The 19009-nt window shown below is 37.0% G+C and overlaps 1 protein-coding gene across 14 annotated transcripts in view; it reads left to right on the top strand.

The window, feature by feature from the left end:
* Positions 1 to 19009, top strand: part of scrib (scribble planar cell polarity protein) — a 97900-nt gene that overhangs the window by 30864 nt on the left and 48027 nt on the right. For all 14 annotated transcript variants that reach the window (XM_067402136.1, XM_067402124.1, XM_067402137.1 and 11 more), the window contains exons 2-9: positions 14813 to 14930; positions 15460 to 15538; positions 15918 to 16007; positions 16614 to 16670; positions 16799 to 16862; positions 17153 to 17227; positions 17454 to 17598; positions 18049 to 18167. In XM_067402136.1, coding sequence (XP_067258237.1) covers positions 14813 to 14930; positions 15460 to 15538; positions 15918 to 16007; positions 16614 to 16670; positions 16799 to 16862; positions 17153 to 17227; positions 17454 to 17598; positions 18049 to 18167 — 747 coding nt within the window. The remainder of the gene's footprint in view (positions 1 to 14812; positions 14931 to 15459; positions 15539 to 15917; positions 16008 to 16613; positions 16671 to 16798; positions 16863 to 17152; positions 17228 to 17453; positions 17599 to 18048; positions 18168 to 19009) is intronic.

Here is a 19009-nt window from a genome sequence, read left to right as displayed (position 1 = left end):
ACAACAACAGAAGTGTCTTCTCTTTGTACTTGAACAGACTGGCACACAGGATTGTTATAATCAATACTGAGACCAAAAAAGAGGGGCAAAGAAAATTAAAGGGATAATTAAAGGTGCCCTAGAATCAAATATTGAATTTACCTTAGCATAGTTGAATAACAAGAGTTCAGTACATGGAAATGACATACAGTGAGTCTCAAACACCATTGTTTCCTCCTCCTTATATAAATCTCATTTGTTTAAAAGACCTCCGAAGAACAGGTGAATCTCAACATAACACTGACTCTTACATAACAGTCGGGATCATTAATATGTACGCCCCCAATATTTGCATATGCCAGCTCATGTTCAAGGCATTACACAAGGGCAGCCAGTATTAACGTCTGGATCTGTGCACAGCTGAATCATCAGACTAGGTAAGCAAGCAAGGACAACAGCGAAAAATGGCAGATGGAGCGATAATAACTGACATGATCCATGATAACATAATATTTTTACTGATATTTGTGAATTGTCTTTCTAAATGTTTCGTTAGCATGTTGCTTATTTACTGTTAAATATGGTTAAAGTTACCATCGTTTCTTACTGTATTCATGGAGACAAGAGCTGTCGCTATTTTCATTTTTAAACACTTGCAGTCTGTATAATTCATAAACACAACTTCATTCTTTACACACTGTTGGAGAGATTTATAATGTTAGCTTTAGCCACGGAGCACCATCAAACTCATTCAGAATCAAATGTAAACATCCAAATAAATACTTTACTCGCATGATCTGACGCATGCATGCAGTATGCATGATGATTATTTTGTAAAGATCCATTTGAGGGTTATATTAGCTGTGAACTTTGTAAATGTACTGTATTAGGGCAGGGAGCATGCAATTTAAAGGGGCCGCGTGCTAAATTGGTGCATAGTTAATGATGCCCCAAAATAGGCAGTTAAAAAATTAATTAAAAAAAAAAAATCTATGGGGTATTTTGAGCTGAAAATTCAGACACATTCAGGCAAAAGACACATTCTTTAAAAAGAAATGGGCTCACTGCAGTTGGTGTGTATATATATATATATATATATATATATGTATATAAGCTTGCAAGAGTTATGTACTTTCTATGTAAACCTGTTGGGCAAACATACAGCAACCACAAACGCATTTAGTAGAACTTCAAATAAAATCTGTTTAGTGAATCCACGTTAATGTATCTGTGTAAAGATGTATACTTGTAAATGTTTCATTAAAAAAAAAAAAAATCTAACTTTGACGTTTTAATCACAATTGAATAACTCTATCTTCCGGTGAAATGATATTTCTCTGACATATGACTGTAACGCCCACATCTCAAAATCCAATCAACATCATGGATAGAACCAAGTAGAACCAAACCCACCCTACTTTTTTATCCTTTTTCACTCAGATGTACGTTACAATACCAAAGAAAAGATTTCTCAACTTCCAATTTATCACAACTTTTACTTGAATATAAGGCATTTGCATTTTTGTTTGGATATATGAAAATCTGCTTTCCCTTTCACAAGTTAGAGAAACTCCCTCCCTTAATTTAGGATTTAAACAGAGTTTATGCTAACTTAGTGTAGAATTTATGGCCTTTAGTTGTGCAGTACCAGCTATAATGTAGTAAAACAGAAAGCAGTGCATTAGGCAAAGCATATGGCTTCTTTGGCACCTCAGTGCCTTTGTGTTGTTTTTATCTGGAAATTTACATTGTTGTGTTGTTGTTTTTGTGTGTGTGTGTTTGTTTTGTTTTGTTTTTTTGTCTGTAGCATCATTACATAATGTGGACACAGGCTATTCTGATCATGCCAAATTTAAGACATCTAGCACACACCTTAAAGTGAAACGTCATTTATCTTTCAGATGGGATTATCAAAATACTCCTAACTTTTTGTGGCCCATGCTTATTTGGACAAACGGGGATCACTGCATCAAACTCACACCATTAGTTCAGCAAGAAGTTGATGTGTCAGATGGGTATGAGTACATGATCACAGTATGGCACAGTTTGCATGAAAAATGGCTAATGTGGACCTGGGTGTGCAGCGGGGTACCGAACCCGAGACTACCTGAAGGAGTTGGTCTGAGTTCAGTTGCACTTCAACTGTGCCGTGAATCTCGTGAATGTGAAAGCTGCACAGACTCGGGTACGCACTTGTTTAGGAATTAAAGTGTATTTGTGCATAGCAATTGCAATCAGGGCAGCAAATTAATGGAAATCCACTGTCTTCTCAAGAGTCAAGTAACAAGCAGCAAAAAACTGCCTTATGTGACGGGCATACCCAAGTGTCATTTACTCAGCTTTGTATAATAGCACCAAGTTAATATAAAAAACCCCCCAAAAAAACACTATATTGGCCAGTGTTCTGTTTTGTATCTTGCGCCGTGCATGTTTGTGATGACGCACGTGGCAAATGCACCAGGGTTCAATAGAATCAGGTTGAATGTGAAACCAGACCAACGCTGTGGGGGGCACTGGGAACAGTTGTGCTTGGACTTGGACCACAGCAAACGTGCCCAGTTGTCTTCGTTCATTAAACTGGTATAAGAGGACATATTTTAACATTTGAAAAAAAGACACACGTCACCTTTTAAACTTTTAATGGATATTTGTCTGTACATCTCATTTGACTTTGGTTTGGAATGCAAATCAAATCGTGTGTTGTAGGTCAATCACAGAGGCCTGTGTGGATGAGACTCAATCTGTTCCCCCTGTTCTCACTAGTTTGGCAGTGACATATCAGTCTGCACAGCATATGATAATGAAAGGATGCTGTCTGCAGCAGAACAGTCTGTACAAAAGGGAGGAAGACTGTGATTTGTGCTTGCATTGCACACCCATTTCCTCTTGTTAATTGGCATTTGTATTGGCTCTGTCATTAAAGTCGGCATAAAATCAAAATTGTAAAAAGAGTAATTTTTGGCATCATATACAGGAAGATTAGTCTCATTAAAGCACCTTCATTTTAAGAAAGACTTAAACTCTTGATTGTGAGCGTACTGCTCTAGTTCCATAGGTGCTGCTGGAAAACAGTCCATATGTGAACTTTGTTTCAGTGTGATCTTGCAATGCAATGTAAAGATACCATTTAGAAATTTGGGGTCAATATATATATTTTTTAATTATTTTATTCAGCAAGGATTCAATTAATCAAAAGTGACAGTAAAGATAATTTAAATTGTTAAATTGTTACAAAAGATTTCTAATAAATGCTCTTCTTTTGAAGTTTCTATTCATCAAACAATCCTGAAAAAAGTATCACTGTTTCCCAGTGATTAAAGTTCTTAGTTGCTACAAAGGATTTCCAGTTGATTGCATTGCAGAGGCCATGTATTAAAAATTAATGGGGGCGGGGGGCAAAAATTGCATTAAAATGAACAAAAAATGCCCCTCAAATTCAAGATAAGGTAACAGAAATGCACAGTTATACTAAATAGCCGATTGCAGCATTAGGCTATATTTAGATCTGCTCACATTGCATCATAAATTTCTTTTCACATGTTTCTGTTGATTTTATGAATGCAATGGCCAATCAGAGGTGTTTACTTTGAAAATGCTCACTGACTGAATTCTCTACTCTTGAAAATTCTCTCATCCTAAACACAATGTGCAAATACTTTGTAAGTAAGAGGTGCGTTTTGCAGTGTCGACAGTTTCTTTGATTATAACAGGATATTTTGAGAGCATGCAGAACTTGTGCGCTTCAGTGATGGGAAACATGTTTTTTGCTAGCTTTCTGTAAATTTATTTGCTATTTGAATAACCTTTTTGTTTTTCATGCAGCTAAGATAACCACTGTCTTGATTTTCTAATGCGTAAGAAAGAACGCAATAAACTAATTCATAAAAGGTTCTTAACTTGTTTTGTCTGTTCAACCTACAACAATATGACCAGACAAATACAGTGAAGAGGATGGAGTGTTGATTTACACCTGAAGACTAGAGTAATGATGCTGAAAATACAGCTTTGGCATCACAGGAATAAGTTGCATTTAAAAATGTATTGAAATAGAACATTTATTTTAATATTTTTAGAATATTTCAAGATATATTAATACATTTATTATATTTTTAATCAAATAAATGAAGGCTTGGTGAGCATAAGAGTCTGGTCCTCTAGGCCTCTTTAAGTCTGGCTCCATCCCAAACTTTGTTTGTCCTTATCACACACTCTCTTACTTAGTAAATAGTGCACAATCTTTCACCTCCCTAAGTAAATGATTGCTTTCCCATGAACATTCAGCAGTTAGCTGTGTTGAGATAGGCCTTTGGTTTCTCTGGCAATGGTTTCTTCTGTCCCTCTCACCAGTGGTTTATAAAGTACTCGAAAACCATACTTGAGAAAAAGTATAGATATCTTACTTTGATAGAAGTTAGTCACTTTTTAAAATGTTACTTGAGTAAAAGTTTTAAAGTGTGTGATATTTTTTGTACTTAAGTACGAAAAGTTTTTTTTTTTTTTAATATTAAACATACTTAATTATTGAAAGTAAGTAAATGTAAAATACAAAAGGAGCAAAAACAAATTATTAAAAATTGTTCTGTACAGTTTGAGCAGCAAGATCAGTTTTAACTCTTCCTTACATTTTGTTTCTTTGAATTAAAAAATGGCTAAATGTTTATTGTAATTTTTAAATATAAAAAATACTAATATATTAATTATACATAGATTGTTCGTGTTAATCCATAGTGCATTATAACTAATGTAAGAGACAACTTTAAAATGTTAAAATGTAAATGTTGAAATTAAAAATGAACAATACTTTTATTAACCTTATTTAATGTTACAAATGGACTCTTATTGTAAAGTGTTACTTGCTTGCAGTCTGTGTTCTTCCTACTTTATTTTGTAGTAAGTAACGAAAATGCTTTGGGAAAATGTATCGGAGTAAAAGTATACATTTTATTTAGGAAATGTAGTGGAGTAAAAGTAAAAGTTGACAGAAATATAAAAACTCTAGTCAAGTACAGATTCTCCCAAAAAATACTTAAGTACTTTAACAAAGTATTATTACCATTGCCTCTCACTCTGTACTTCTATGCATGAGTCCTCAGCTCTGCCTTTGTGTGGAAATACCAAATGTGACAAAGACTAAATGGAAAGACTGCTTTTTTGTGTCTCTTTTGATCTGTCTCTCTGTTTTCGGCTTAGTGATCTTGAGCTGCTTCAGAAAAAGATCTTTTTTTTTTTTTTTTTTTTTTTATAAATAGAATTATTTTGATACTGACTTAACGGAGTGTGTACATATCTGAACAAATTAGTTTAATTTTTGGTAGATCTTTTAATTAACTGTTTATATGTACGTTCAACTCTGCAGTCTGATGACTACTAATAAATGATTACTTGTGCATGTATTCCAAACTAAATTCTGAGAATCAAAGGGCTATTAAAAATTTTGCATAAAACTATTTTATGAATTGGGTACTGTGTAATTAAGTATGACCCAGACTTTCTGTTGTTTATTGTTCAGCAAACAAAACATGCTTTGATTATTTGAACCATTGATGAGCCACAAAAAATGAAAATCTCAACCTTTTTGTTAATCTTTTTTTTTTTGGTCATAAGCAGAATATGCTTGAAATGAAGAGTGAGACAAGCTGTTTATGTTATGTTTAAGAATGTCTGCACTGCAGGACAGAAATGCTGTACTCTGCTGATCCAGACACTTCTGCAGTCCTGCCATGGGCCCCCTGTGGTACAAAAGCACCAGTGACAGAGCTGTAGTCTGTGTGCCAGATTTGTTTGGCTCAGGACCCTCCGTTTGGACAATTACCCTCTCATAAAAATGGAGCCTTTTTTCTTAAATATTTGATACTAGATGTAAAAATTACGATAACTACATTCAATACCTCATGCGAAGTTGAATTTAATTCTAATTGGAATAAGTGGAATTTACTAGGGCTGCAACAACTAATCCATAAAATCAATAATAATCGACAATGAAAATCATCAACAACGAATGTCATTATCGATTAATCACGGCTGCCCTTCCGCCAGTCGTGTCAAATTACAGCACTGAATAACACATTTCTTTGGACAAAATGCATCTAAAAATAGTGGAGGAAACAGAGTGAGCTGCTGCGGGAAAGGTACATGATCCGAACAGCCCAAAACATGGAAATTCTTTATTTTAAGCTTCAAGCTAATGCATTAACATGATGTTTAGCATGGGATGCCCTGCCAGGCGCTTTGACAGCTCAAAACTTTAATTTTGTGGTTATATCCTTATCTGAGTTACAAATTCACGCGAGTGTCTGCGTTAAACATCAAAGTTTACTGAATGAGAGCCGTTGCGTGTAAGCGCATCAAACAGATGGAATCATAGACTGTAAAAAAAATATATAATGTATAAAAAAGGACGGGACGCATTTTGTAAGGGAGACAATTAATATTCAGCGCAAATATATTCATGTAATTCAAGTATTTTATGAGGTTGGTATCTGTAATTGAATGTAATTGTAAGACTTTTCTTACATTTACAGAATAAAGAAATTACAGTAACAGTTCCTGCAGAACATTCCTCTTACTTGTTAACACCGAGTTTGCGTTTTTTTGTTTGTTTTTGTTTTTGTTTTTTTATTATCTTCATTATCTTAATTTTTAAACTGTCATTTTGCTTTCTAGTTCTTTTACATATATTACAGATATATTCACTATATGTATTCATAGCATTCAGTTGGCACGTTTGTTTGAAGGACAGCATTGGGCAGGATGTGGAATAGTGTGTTTTGACAATAAAATAAAACAGAAAATTGGGCTTGCTTTTCTAGTTAAAAATAACACTTTTACTGCAAGTAAGGTTTTCTTTTCTTCTTTTTTTTGTGTGTGTTAGTCAAATAGAATTTCTTTCCATTTAGTTATTCTTCCTTGAATTCAAAGTTTGCATCCTGTTTTGCTGTTTCAATACAAATCCATGATTTGATTTTAAATTTAAATTGCATTCACAATTTAATGCTGCTAAGCAACCCCTGATTTTTACTCCTAGCTTAGTGTGAATAAGTGGCTTTACAATCTTTTCTGTCTGTACCCACCAGATATGTGTGCAGGTATGCACTTGTAAAAATGAGATAAGTGGAGAGAGGATATCACAGTGGCATTGTGTGAGTTTAGCAAAGGAAATCAGGTCTGTGTAAGTGTCTTATTGACCTGCAGGATGAACAGTCACTAATGAACCGTTTCATCCGTCATCAGCCCATCTCTCTACCATTAATAATCCACTGCTCTTACTGTCTCTCTTGCTAACTTTCCCTTTCCCCAATTCATGTTCTCCATCCTTCCTGACCTCATTTCTCATCTCTTCCCTTTTGTATCCCACATTCTTGCCATCTTTTATCTTCTTTTTTTTCTTGCCTGTGTCCTTTGCTTGAGAACAATAGAAAAGTCTTCCACCCTGTTGGTGCCTTTAGTGGGAGGGGCTAAGTGGTCTTAGTTTTGATTGACAGCACTGTGTGCAACTTCAGAGACTTTGTCTCAATGCTAAGGAAAAGAAGAGGGAAAAGAGGGCAGGGGGTTTGTTCCTATGAAGGACCCTCAATGTAGTCCTCACAGGTCAGTGAAGGAAGAGAGAAATGTTCTCCTTTTAATTAGAATTCGGTTTCAGAATGATATTTTATAATGTTTTGTTCCTATCCTTCCGTGGGGGGTTACTGATGCGGTCAACCCCACAATCCCCTGTCCTCTTTTCTTCAGAGCTGAAAGGGACCATCTTAAAGCTTTGTTTGCCCACTCCTCCCCCATCCTTGCCCCCCACCCGTGCCATCCTTTCGTTCAGAGAGAAGGAAGGAGGCCATGAAAGGGCCATTCATTTTCAAAACTTTTGTGCTGTTTTAATTTTGCATGAGCCATTAAGATGAGCGCTGTGATTGACGATTGGCATGTCATTGGTGTTTTAAGGTCAGGAGCTTGTGCTCTTAGTGGACCTAATGCATGTTTGCATTGTTTCCAGATGCATTAAACATTAATACTATAAACGCTGAGGGAATTAACATGATGCTTGTCATCGGTTAAGTGCTGTAAGGTTTTGTTAAGGATGTAAAAAGAATTAAAAAAGGAAAAGAATGAAATTATAGTAATAACTAGAATTTATTGAGCTAGTTGCAAATAATATATAGTTATATATTTTTTTTTCTCAAATATGCACACATTAACCTAATCTTATGCCTAATATGTTGAAAAATCTTTTGTTAAAGTTTCTGGTCTTGTATTCATTTTTGAATTGCATTACATGAATCATATAAATTAAATTGCCTGTTTTCAATTTTTAAATATCACTGTATATTACTGTTGTTTTTTTTTTTTTTTTATTTCTATCGTGTCAAATATAAAATTGTTATGCAATTTGACCTTTTGTTTTATTGTGTCAGACTACTTTGTTGTAATGGCCATGCCATAAAGTAGAGACAAGGTAGAGGAAACACAGATGGTGTGATAGTGAGAGTGGCATCTGTTTGTCAGTGTAGTCAGGTGTTTAAATTCATCTCATTTTAGCTCTTAACATTACAGTCTTGTCATCTTCAGTGCAGTCTGTTTCCAAGATTAAATGTTTAGTAATGTTGCAGACGAAGGGGTTAACTGTAATGGTTTAATTGGAGAAAGTCATGGGGTAAGCAGTCACTTGACTAACACACAGCATCCTCTGTGCTGACCTGGACGCCTGAGCCAACATATTCTTCTCAGTCCTTCTCTCTCTCTCCCCCCACCCCCATCTAACCCCTCTTTTCTCCATCTCTATGTGCATGTGTGCCTTGCTCAGAGAGAAGGACATGTTTTTTTAAAGGGGTCCTTGATTATGATTCCACTTTTTTAACTTTAGTTAGTGATAGTTAGTGTTGCTGTTAGAGCATAAACAATGTCTGCAAATTTACAATGCTCAGTTCAATGCAAAGGGAGATATTTACTTTTAGAGAAATTACTTTTTAACCCTCTGGGGTCTGAGAATTTTCGAAGTTTTGACATGCCCTGACATTTGTGCTTTTTTCAGTTGTTCATAAACATATTAATTAGGGCTGCACGATTTATCGCGATAAAATAGCACGCGATATGGCAAAGGCTGAGATTATTTAATTCGTGGCTTGTCAGAGCTTTACGGCTCTGTGATCAGTAGTAAATGCTTCTCCATCTGAAAGCCAGAGGGCGCTTTTGCGCAGAAAATCAAAATATGCCCTGCTGCAGAAGAAGAAAACATGCGCTGTAGCTGAATAAACAGAAGATTGAAATGCTTTGATTAATTAAACATGACTAATAAACATGCGTGGTTATTGAAAAAACAAAAAACTTAAGTCACTGAAATAAAGCCGAAAAAATATATTAAATATGTGTTCACAAGACTTATGGGCATTGGAGGTTGTAGGTTGTAGAGTTTTTGCTTCAAAATGATGTAAAAATGATCCTGCCTGCTCGTTCATTTATAACAATATATTGATTTAGTTTTTGTAAGACACTTTTTGTCAAGAAACATACGTGGAGACGCAAATCATCATGAATAATGGGTGATTTACACCTGAGAAGACAAAAGAATATGATGTGGCCTTTCAGTCAGGTAGGCTGTGAAAAAACCCTCTGTGATCATGTCTCAAGCTCATCATGGTGTATATCAAACATAAAGAAAAAACAGCAATACTGTGAAATATTATTACAATTTAAAATAATGGTATTCTATTATATACTTTAAAATATAATGTATTTCTGTGATGCAAAGTGTCTGAACAATTATGTTATCTCTATGGCATTTCATATAGGCTTTTAGCTTAAAAGCATGCACATTTGGAGAAATATTGATGGATTTTCATATGTTTGTCAATTTTCTATACAATATAGTAATATTTATTTAATATTTATTGTCATCACTATGAGCGCTGGATACTGTTTTCTCAATTCATACTTGCAGCCGGATTGCGCTCTGTGCACATTTAGTCCACAAATTAATCTAAAGAAGAACAGGCTATTCCAGGAACTAACAAAGGCTTCCAGAGGTCGCTAACCATGGCTTTAACATCCAGACAATAAATACACGATTGAGACGATGTATACATGTATTGCCTCAGAATTTGCGTCTGAATAGCGCTGGCTACGTGGGCGTGGCCGCGGCCGCATTAGTGGATAATGAGCTGAATCATGGACGTCTGACATGTCTCTTTTCATATAGATTACATAAACACAGAATTTTTGTTTTTGATTTAACTTACATGATTTAAAACCTGACATTTCAACGTTTCTTTAGACATAAGTCTAATTTAATAAGTCTATCAGATTGGACTTCGTTCAGAGGGAGATGACAGATCACGCATCATGTTAGTTTTCTTTATTTTACAAAAAACACAACATTTTGTTGTTACTCTGAGTGTACACAAATAAAAAGATATTCCACAGATTAAAATGGCGTATAACTCTTAATTGTATGTGCAACATTGAGTATTTTGAGTCTTTCACACTGGTAAACCCGAGGGAGTTAAGGACTACAACAAATGGCTGGTAGGGACTAAAACAAGCTTCTTCCAGGGTTGGTGACATCACAAACCCCAACATTAACATAAACGCTCCCCCCGAGAACACGCAACAAAGGGGGTGGGGCCATGTTGGGCTGCTTTAAGAGGAGTTGTTGTATTGAAGTGTTGTTACCATGCTGTCTTACGCTTTTACGCTGGACTGCTTCACCAACAAAGGGACAATTCAATGCTGGGTTTGACTAAAAGATTAACATGATGGCATATGCGAGTTGAATCAATTCCACAGCAACTACATAAATGTATCCACTAACCATTCAGAAATGTCCAGATGTCCAGATTCATTCTAAAAGTTGTAGCTCTCCAGGAAGAACTGACTCCGGTTTAAAAAAATGTAAGGCTGAACACTGTTACTGACAATCGTCAAGGTTCTCCAGCTTTGTTGTTGGTGTTGTTGTTGGTGTTGTTGGTGGTGGTGGTGTTGGTGTTGTTGAAAGAGGGCCAGGAGCAGCAGCTCATTTGCATTTAAAGGGACACATAAAAATGGCGTGTTTTTGCTCACACCCAAATAAGGGCAAATTTGGCAATCTATAATAAATTATCTGTGGGGTATTTTGAGCTGAAACTTCAGACGCATTCTGGGGACACCAGAGACTTATATTACATCTTGTAAAAGGGGTATTATAGGTCCCCTTTATGCTTTTGATTTAATTTTCAGGGGCATAATCACTGTAAGTGACCTTGAGCAGCTGTTAGATGGGGGAACTCCAACACTTACATTCTCATTAAGGACTATTTCCCTTGTGCTTTGAATGTGTGTTTAAACGTGCAGTGTGTGATTATGTGCCTCTAGTGGCACCAAGCAGAATTGCTAAAATAATGGCTTTTTCAAAAAAGTTCAAATAATCCCCTCTTCTACCAATACTCTCCCAAACTCACGCTATTGGTTGAGCCAGTGTTGCTGTGTCATACTGGTCAGGATATCTTTGCACAGTAAACGGGGATAGGAGAAATAATTTATTATTGGGAAAAAAAGTCACTTCAACTTTTGTTGACATATGCACGTTTTATTAATTGTTCGCAGTGCCTTAAGAACTCAAATTGTCATTAAAACATTTTAAGCAAATTCATCTGTCTGCTTGAAGGTATTGTCCCTTAAAAAATAAAACGGATTTCATAGGGCCCTAGATTTTGGTGGCACTGGTGCCACTGCTCTCATATGTTAGTCTGGAGGCTTGACTTTGCTTGGTGGATAATTATTTTACTTTTGATTAGTAATACGTTCATTTATTAAACATTTGTGTCATTTATGATTTTACTGTTTCTGCATTTTATATTCGACACCCCTTTATTTAACAGTTAAAGTGACTCTGCTTTGTATAGTGAATTATCATGGCTTATTTAAATCCACTCACTTTACAAACATGGTTACATGCTATAAACCCAGATTTTACTTAAGATCTCCCACATTGTCAGAATACTTGTAACTGTGTGTGTGTGTGTGTGTGTGTGTGTGTGTGTGTGTGTGTGTGTGTGTGTGTGTGTGTGTGTGTGTGTGTGTGTGTGTGTGTGTGTGTGTGTGTGTGTGTGTGTGTGTGTGTGTGTGTGTGTGTGTGTGTGTGTGTGTGTGTGTGTGTGTGTTTTTCCCTGCTATCCGAAACTAGCAGCTGCAACCAGTCAGTGTACTTGACATGAAGTAGTCTGGATTGAAGTCACACTTTGAGTGTGAGGGAGAAATCTGCTGCGGAGCTCGCTTCAGTGCACACTTGGCAAAAGTATGCATCGAGGGTGCTTGCGAGCACCCTTCTGAAACCTGAAACAGTCTTGTTAACAGACATGCGCACAAGACCGTAAGGGCATATGAGGTGTGCCAGGCTGATGACTTGCTTTTGTTTCTGTATAGTGAAGTTTATGGAATAGATCGATGCTGAAAATTGCTTTGCCTTAGTCACCTGTTACTGTCAGTCACCTTAGTCACAGAGGAACAAAGTTGTCAGAGGGACATGAGGCATGTCTGACCACCAAGTCTGTTCACACGCAGGGGTCACAGATGGATTTCTGGACAGTGAAAAGAGTGTCTTTTTGAGTGTGAGAGTGCTGTAGATTGGTAACTATATGGTCTTGGGCTTGCCTGGCATCTGGCTGCAGTGATGAATGGGCCGCTTTGTGTGTGTTTATAATCAGGCCTTCACTAGAGAGCTTCCTCCCCCCCCAATAGACCTCATGGCTCCCACTCAGAACGGCCTGACTAGCAGTCGACACAGTCGGGCAGTCGACGCAGTCGGGCACCCGCTGGCGATGCTCTGCCCCTCTCCCGGCATGTTGAAAATTGAAGTTAGTGCTGGTGTTTGTTTTGTTGGCCTCAGTGTGAGGGCATCTCAGCGTTTTTAAGATGACACGCAGTTCAACCATGTGTCATCTCACCACTTGTTTTTAATTATTTCAGTCTTGTATGCAGCAGCTGTACTGAGTTTATTACTTGATCTGTATGTATATTTTGGTCTTGTTTCTAACCAGGCTCACATTTCCCATTGCTTAGTCATGTGATACATGTCACCTGCCACCATGGTGGTGACAGCAGAGCCTCCAGCTGCCCACAATGAGCCTCTGAGGTAAACGATAGAGGGCTGTGTTTCCACTCAGATGATGCGCACAATTAATCAACAATTGATTAATTGTCGATTAATAATTTAATTGATAAAACTTATTGATGGTTGATTTAAGCAAGGTTATCATTAGAGTGCCTAGTTTTGGGGTGCGGCACAGCTCATATTAATGTTATTCAGACTTTAATAGTGCATATAATATTATATTTTATATATATATATATATATATAAATATATATATATATATATATATATATATATATATATATATATATATATATATATATATATATATATATATATATATATATATATATATAAATATATCTCCATCTTCTCTTTTTACAAAGAGTTTCAATGTTTTGTTCTTTTGTAGCAGTGATTCGTAATTACTGTTCAGATACACAAGCAACCACACACACACCGCAGTATCAGCCTTGTTCTTGGCAGTAGTTAGTAAGCCCTCTGTTGGTGCTGTTCAGCAGCCAGCCCAGCACGCAGAGAGGAGAGGGCATGATGGGCCACAGCAGCAGCAGGAATGTACTGAATGTGACCAGCTAACAAGCGAGCTCTTGATAGAGAAGACGGATGTTCAAACACTGACACGCACACTTTTGCTTTCCCTTTACAAGATTTTAGTTGTTTAGATAAGTGTTTGGAGATGAGCTGTTGTCAGATTGTTGAGTATTGGTCATTAGTTTCTCTTAACTTGTCGATTAAAGTAGTTTTGCTATTTCCAGTTTCATTCCTCTTTCTGAATTTTGTCAAACTGTTATTTGCAATTGAAGTGGACTAGTGGATGAATGCTTGTATAACTTAAAGACTGTATAATAGTTTGTTGTAAATCTGTCATTGGCCATATATATATATATATATATATATATAAAATAAAAAAACCGCTGGATTGGAAATGCCAAGATGCACATTAATTCTAAAAACGTGCATAAAAAAAACTTGTATGCTCTGAGTCGGACACATTTTTTTTAACGCAATACAACAACATGCGCATAAACTGCGATGGAAACACTTTTACCGAATAAATTCCTTGATACGCATCAAAAAGACATGTGACTTTGCGATGGGATGGCATAACTGGATCAACCAGTGGACCTATCTTGTTGCACTGCATCTGAAATGCTGTTTTGGTCATTCTGTAATGCCTGAGCAAAGTTTGTCGTTAAAGTGGTGCGGTATAATTCACGGTTGCCTTCACAAACAGGCATCTGAATGCAAGATACTATGACAACTTTTATTGCGTTTCGTCTGCGCGCTCTGAGGTGCAAATAATTTATTATATATGAAAATTATTACATACTGTGGCTTCTACTGCAGCAACTTCCATTTTTCTTAGTGATATTTAGCACCACTTTATCAGGAAGCGACAATTTTGTTCTCTTGGACTCACTGGATGGAAACAGTACTTTATTCGCAAATTATTTCTCATGCATCATGCAGTTGCTGCAGATTCGTCGTTGCACATTCATGAAGCGAATTCGAGTTCATCCTTTCAAGGTCGCCTGGCAAGGCCGGTCTCCACGAGAATGCAAGTCTGTTCTTTTTGCGTTCTTAGAATTGATAAACAGCCAATGTCTACATGCCTAAATGCATTGAGTTGCTACCATGTGCTTAGCTGATTAGATATTTGCATTAAAGAGTAGTTGGCAGGTGTACCTAATAAAGTGATATTAATTAGTCTGTCCGTTAAGTGTGTTTTGGCTAATTCGTACTCTTTCTTTCTCTTTCAGCCTTTCTTCAAACTGCACAATTTGCGAAAGCTGGGCCTCAGTGACAATGAGATTCAAAAATTGCCGCCCGACGTTGCCAACTTCACACAGCTGGTGGAGCTGGACATTTCCAGAAATGGTATGCAAATCGTCTTAAATGTGCCTTGTTCCTGAAAAAGACCTGCCATCTTAAACTGCTCCCATCTAGAGATATTTACACACACTTTCTTACACATAATGTGTGTTTCCTTACACAGAGCACTGGAATGTTTTCTTTGAGCCGCATCTATTTAAAAAATGTACATCAATTTCAATTCCCAATTGTCTTCTCGTGTGCCTCTCACAGCCCAAGGCACATTTACTGTTAGTGTGGGAATGTTGAACATGTTGGTCTGTATTTAGACTATGCAGTGTTATATTCTGCAACTCAGCAGATGAAGCAACTCTCACTGGGTCCCGGATGTGTGGCTCAGATCCCATATAATGCACATACAGACAACTCTCACCACAGTCAAATCACCCTCTCCTCCCGTTCCTTCAGGCCATCTGGTAGCCATTATTAAGAAGCCTGAAAAAGTGCTCATTTTGTTGTGACACTCCTTCCAGTAAATCTTGCTGACTTTGCCTCTCTCTTTCGCTTTCTCTTTCTCTCTCTCTCTCTCTCTCAGATATTTCTGAGATTCCTGAAAACATTAAATTATGTCAGGCCTTGGAGATTGCAGACTTCAGCGGAAACCCCTTGACCAGGTTAGTGGGTTGGAGGAACCCCCAAATCCTCCAAAGCTCTGGCTCATATCAAATGACACTTTCTTGATTATAAAAGATGTAGAGAAGTTGGGAGAGAAGGGAGAAGTAAGAAAGACACTAAAATGGGTTAAAAATGATCATATGTTTTGTTAAAATATTGAAATGTTATTTTTATAGCATATGAGAGTGTAGCAGCCTCTTTGTTCAGGTCAGTCAGTGTACACGGCCATTGGAGGATGTCAACTTTATTCATCACACAAGTGCTTCCCACTCCTTATTTACATTAGAGCAGGAAGACGAGTGCTGCTGCTAGCGGTGACCTCTTTCACAGACCAAGCCTCTTCCATTGTGTGTCTCATTTTCCTTTTGTGTGTCTCAGGTTGCCTGATGGCTTCACACAGCTCAGAGGACTGGCTCACCTATCACTCAATGACGTGTCACTGCAGTCTCTACCCAATGACATAGGAAAGTAAGTCAATGTAAACAAGCTCTGTTGTCCGTTATTGTGTCTCGTCTACCATAAAATGTGTTAAATAAAATTTAAATGTATTTTGCAAGTATTGACACTGCAAATTCATGATAAAATGAAAGTAGAAGTCTAAGAGAAGACCATTGTTTTCACCAGATGATCGGGTTGACATTTTGATAAAATATTGTGAGGTCAAATTTTTAAGGAGCCTATACATGGAGGAATCATTCACAATAAGATTTATAACATGCTTTGAGAAAATAGATAGGGATTTTTCCCCATTTTCATTTCATGCCATCGCATCATGTCGTACATTTATATGGTACTGTATGTGTTTATGCAATATTTACCAGAAGGTATGGATAAAAGGAATGTGTATACCTGTGTAAATTATTTTAGAATATTTAAAATATCTTTGTATTATAAAATAAAGCAGGCCTCCTGTTCACATACAGACACAATCTCTCTCCATCTAACACATATACACACACACATGGTTTTTGGCCACCGTTGATGATGTACAGATGGAAGAGTCCCTTACTCTTCCAAATCAAGTGACACGCACCATCTGACACTCCGTCTTGTCTCTTTCTATTCTCCATTCAGCTTGTCAAACCTGGTGACTCTAGAGCTGAGGGAGAATCTACTGAAATCTTTACCTTCGTGAGTATTTTCCCAATAAACTGCAGTCATTAGATCCACAGTGCTCATGCATTGAATTTACCCCCAAAATCATTTTAAAGGATACAAACAAATGACATCAAATGTGAAATATCTCTGTCATCTTCTAGCTCTCTTTCCTTCCTGGTTAAACTGGAACAGCTGGATCTGGGCAGCAATGTACTGGAAGTTTTGGTAAGATACAGCAGTCCTGAGATCAGTTTAGTTGTTTTAGCTATTGAATCATGCATACTCATGAACGGCATATTTTCCGGTTCATTTAGAGCATGTATTATTTTTGTTTGCTCCAGTGTCTGATTATCGTTTCCTTTACTGAACTAACACCTGAGCATCTGCTGAGGAAAATATCATTTAATATTATTATTATTATTATTTTCCTTTATTATATGCTTCTTTTCATTGAATTTCTCTATTTTCCATGCCCTGTCTTTAATCTGCTTTCTTTTTATATTTCATCCATTCAGCCTGACACACTTGGGGCACTGCCCAATCTTCGTGAGCTGTGGTTGGACAGAAACCAGCTCTCCTCACTACCTCCTGTGAGTACAGACAGCTTCTGATTGGCTGATTATCATATGGGTCATTTGTCTGGATGGTTTTACATATCTAGTTTAAATTCATGCAGATGTTGTCCTTTTCAGACATTGTTTACCTTCAGTGCAGTTGATTGCATTTGGCATGTGCCTGTTCTGCTGATAACTGGAGTGGAAACTGAAGTGTTTTAATTCACTTTCGGCTGACTGAAAGATGACTTCTGTTTAACAGGAGCTGGGGAACCTGCGGCAGCTGGTTTGCTTGGACGTGTCAGAGAACCGTCTATCAGAGCTTCCCACAGAGATCAGCGGACTTATCGCCCTCACAGACCTGCTGCTCTCCGAGAACCTCCTGGAAGTCTTGCCGGACAGCATTGGTGAAACTCTATATCCCTCTTACAAACATCAATAAATACTAGATTGTGCTTGCTTTTGTTTAGAGACAATAAACACATTGTCCTGCCTCTCACCTTAAACTCAGAATCAGATTACTGAAAATAAATGTGCTGCCCACTCTAAATGAAATCTGCACCTACATGATGACAAACTCATGTTTAGTTGATGTTTAAAATTGAGTTTCTCTTTGAGATACATGTTTCTGTTTGAGAATCACAGCACTGCCCTCTAGTGTCAGCAGACTTACAACATGTTGGTGCACTGGTATTACATGTTTAGAGACCATGTTTTGTTCAGCTGCTATCACTAAGAGTAAAAAGGTTTTTGTCCTCAGTGTTTCGATATGATTACAGTTGTTGCTGAGAAATTATTGTTTTTATGGTTGTCTCAATGCATGCATGAAATCTTATACAGAATGCTTTTCCTTACAGGCTCACTTAAGAAGTTGTCGATTCTGAAAGTGAACCAGAACCGCTTGGTACATCTCACAGACTCTCTTGGCGAGTGTGAGAACCTGACAGAGCTCATGTTGACTGAGAACCTTCTCCAGGTGCACAACACCACACCATCTGATCTCTGTGCTATATGCTTTCATTATGCTTAATGCACTTTCTAATTCTGTAAAGCTGTTTTTTTTTTATTATTTTGTCACAGTGCTTTTTTTAAATGGTACCATTGTGGGAATTTTATGTCAAGAGATTGAGAGAGTAAGATAACTATTAATTGCAATCCATTGTCCATTATCAGTTTGTTTACAGGGATTTAAACTTGGATCTAAAATAAGTAATTTGGGTGATTTGTGTTCTAATATTTTGGAAATAAGTATATATTTATTTATTGCCATAGCAACCTAGTTGTCTGGAATTTTTCTTGGTGAGCTCATCCACAATTGACTTGGTTACTTCCTGGTTGTCATTAAGCCAGCTTGGGCATTTATGGTGAAGCGGCAGAGTAGCATTTATTTGTGCATATATCAGCCATTTCCTGTAATAGATTTTCTCTTAGTTTCACTTTTGAAGAAATATTAAACATTATAAAATAGCTAGGTTTACAAATACATTTTGTCAAAGTGAAGTATGAAGTACTCTCAAAATCTCTTGAAAAACAATAACTTTTCTTGTGAATATATTACACAAAGCGAGCACCGCGCTTTCCCTTTGTAATCACAGCAGCTGTCAGTCAGTGCAGTGCAAGATCAATGATTTTGGCACACTTGTGAAAACTCACATTTTATTTAATGAATCTAACTAATTATGAATCTGCACAATAAATATTTAATCAATGAAAAACATGAGATACTTTTAGATTTTCAAATATGTTTGGTGTGATAAGTACAGACACACTTGCGAGTCTCATGTAAGCCAGGCAGCGCCCGCGGGGCTGCAGCTCTCA

This window comes from Chanodichthys erythropterus, chromosome 11 (assembly GCF_024489055.1).
Source record: "Chanodichthys erythropterus isolate Z2021 chromosome 11, ASM2448905v1, whole genome shotgun sequence".
Taxonomy (NCBI): Eukaryota; Metazoa; Chordata; class Actinopteri; order Cypriniformes; family Xenocyprididae; genus Chanodichthys; species Chanodichthys erythropterus.
Note: the sequence above shows the minus strand (reverse complement) of the source record. Positions and strands in the feature narration are given on the sequence as shown.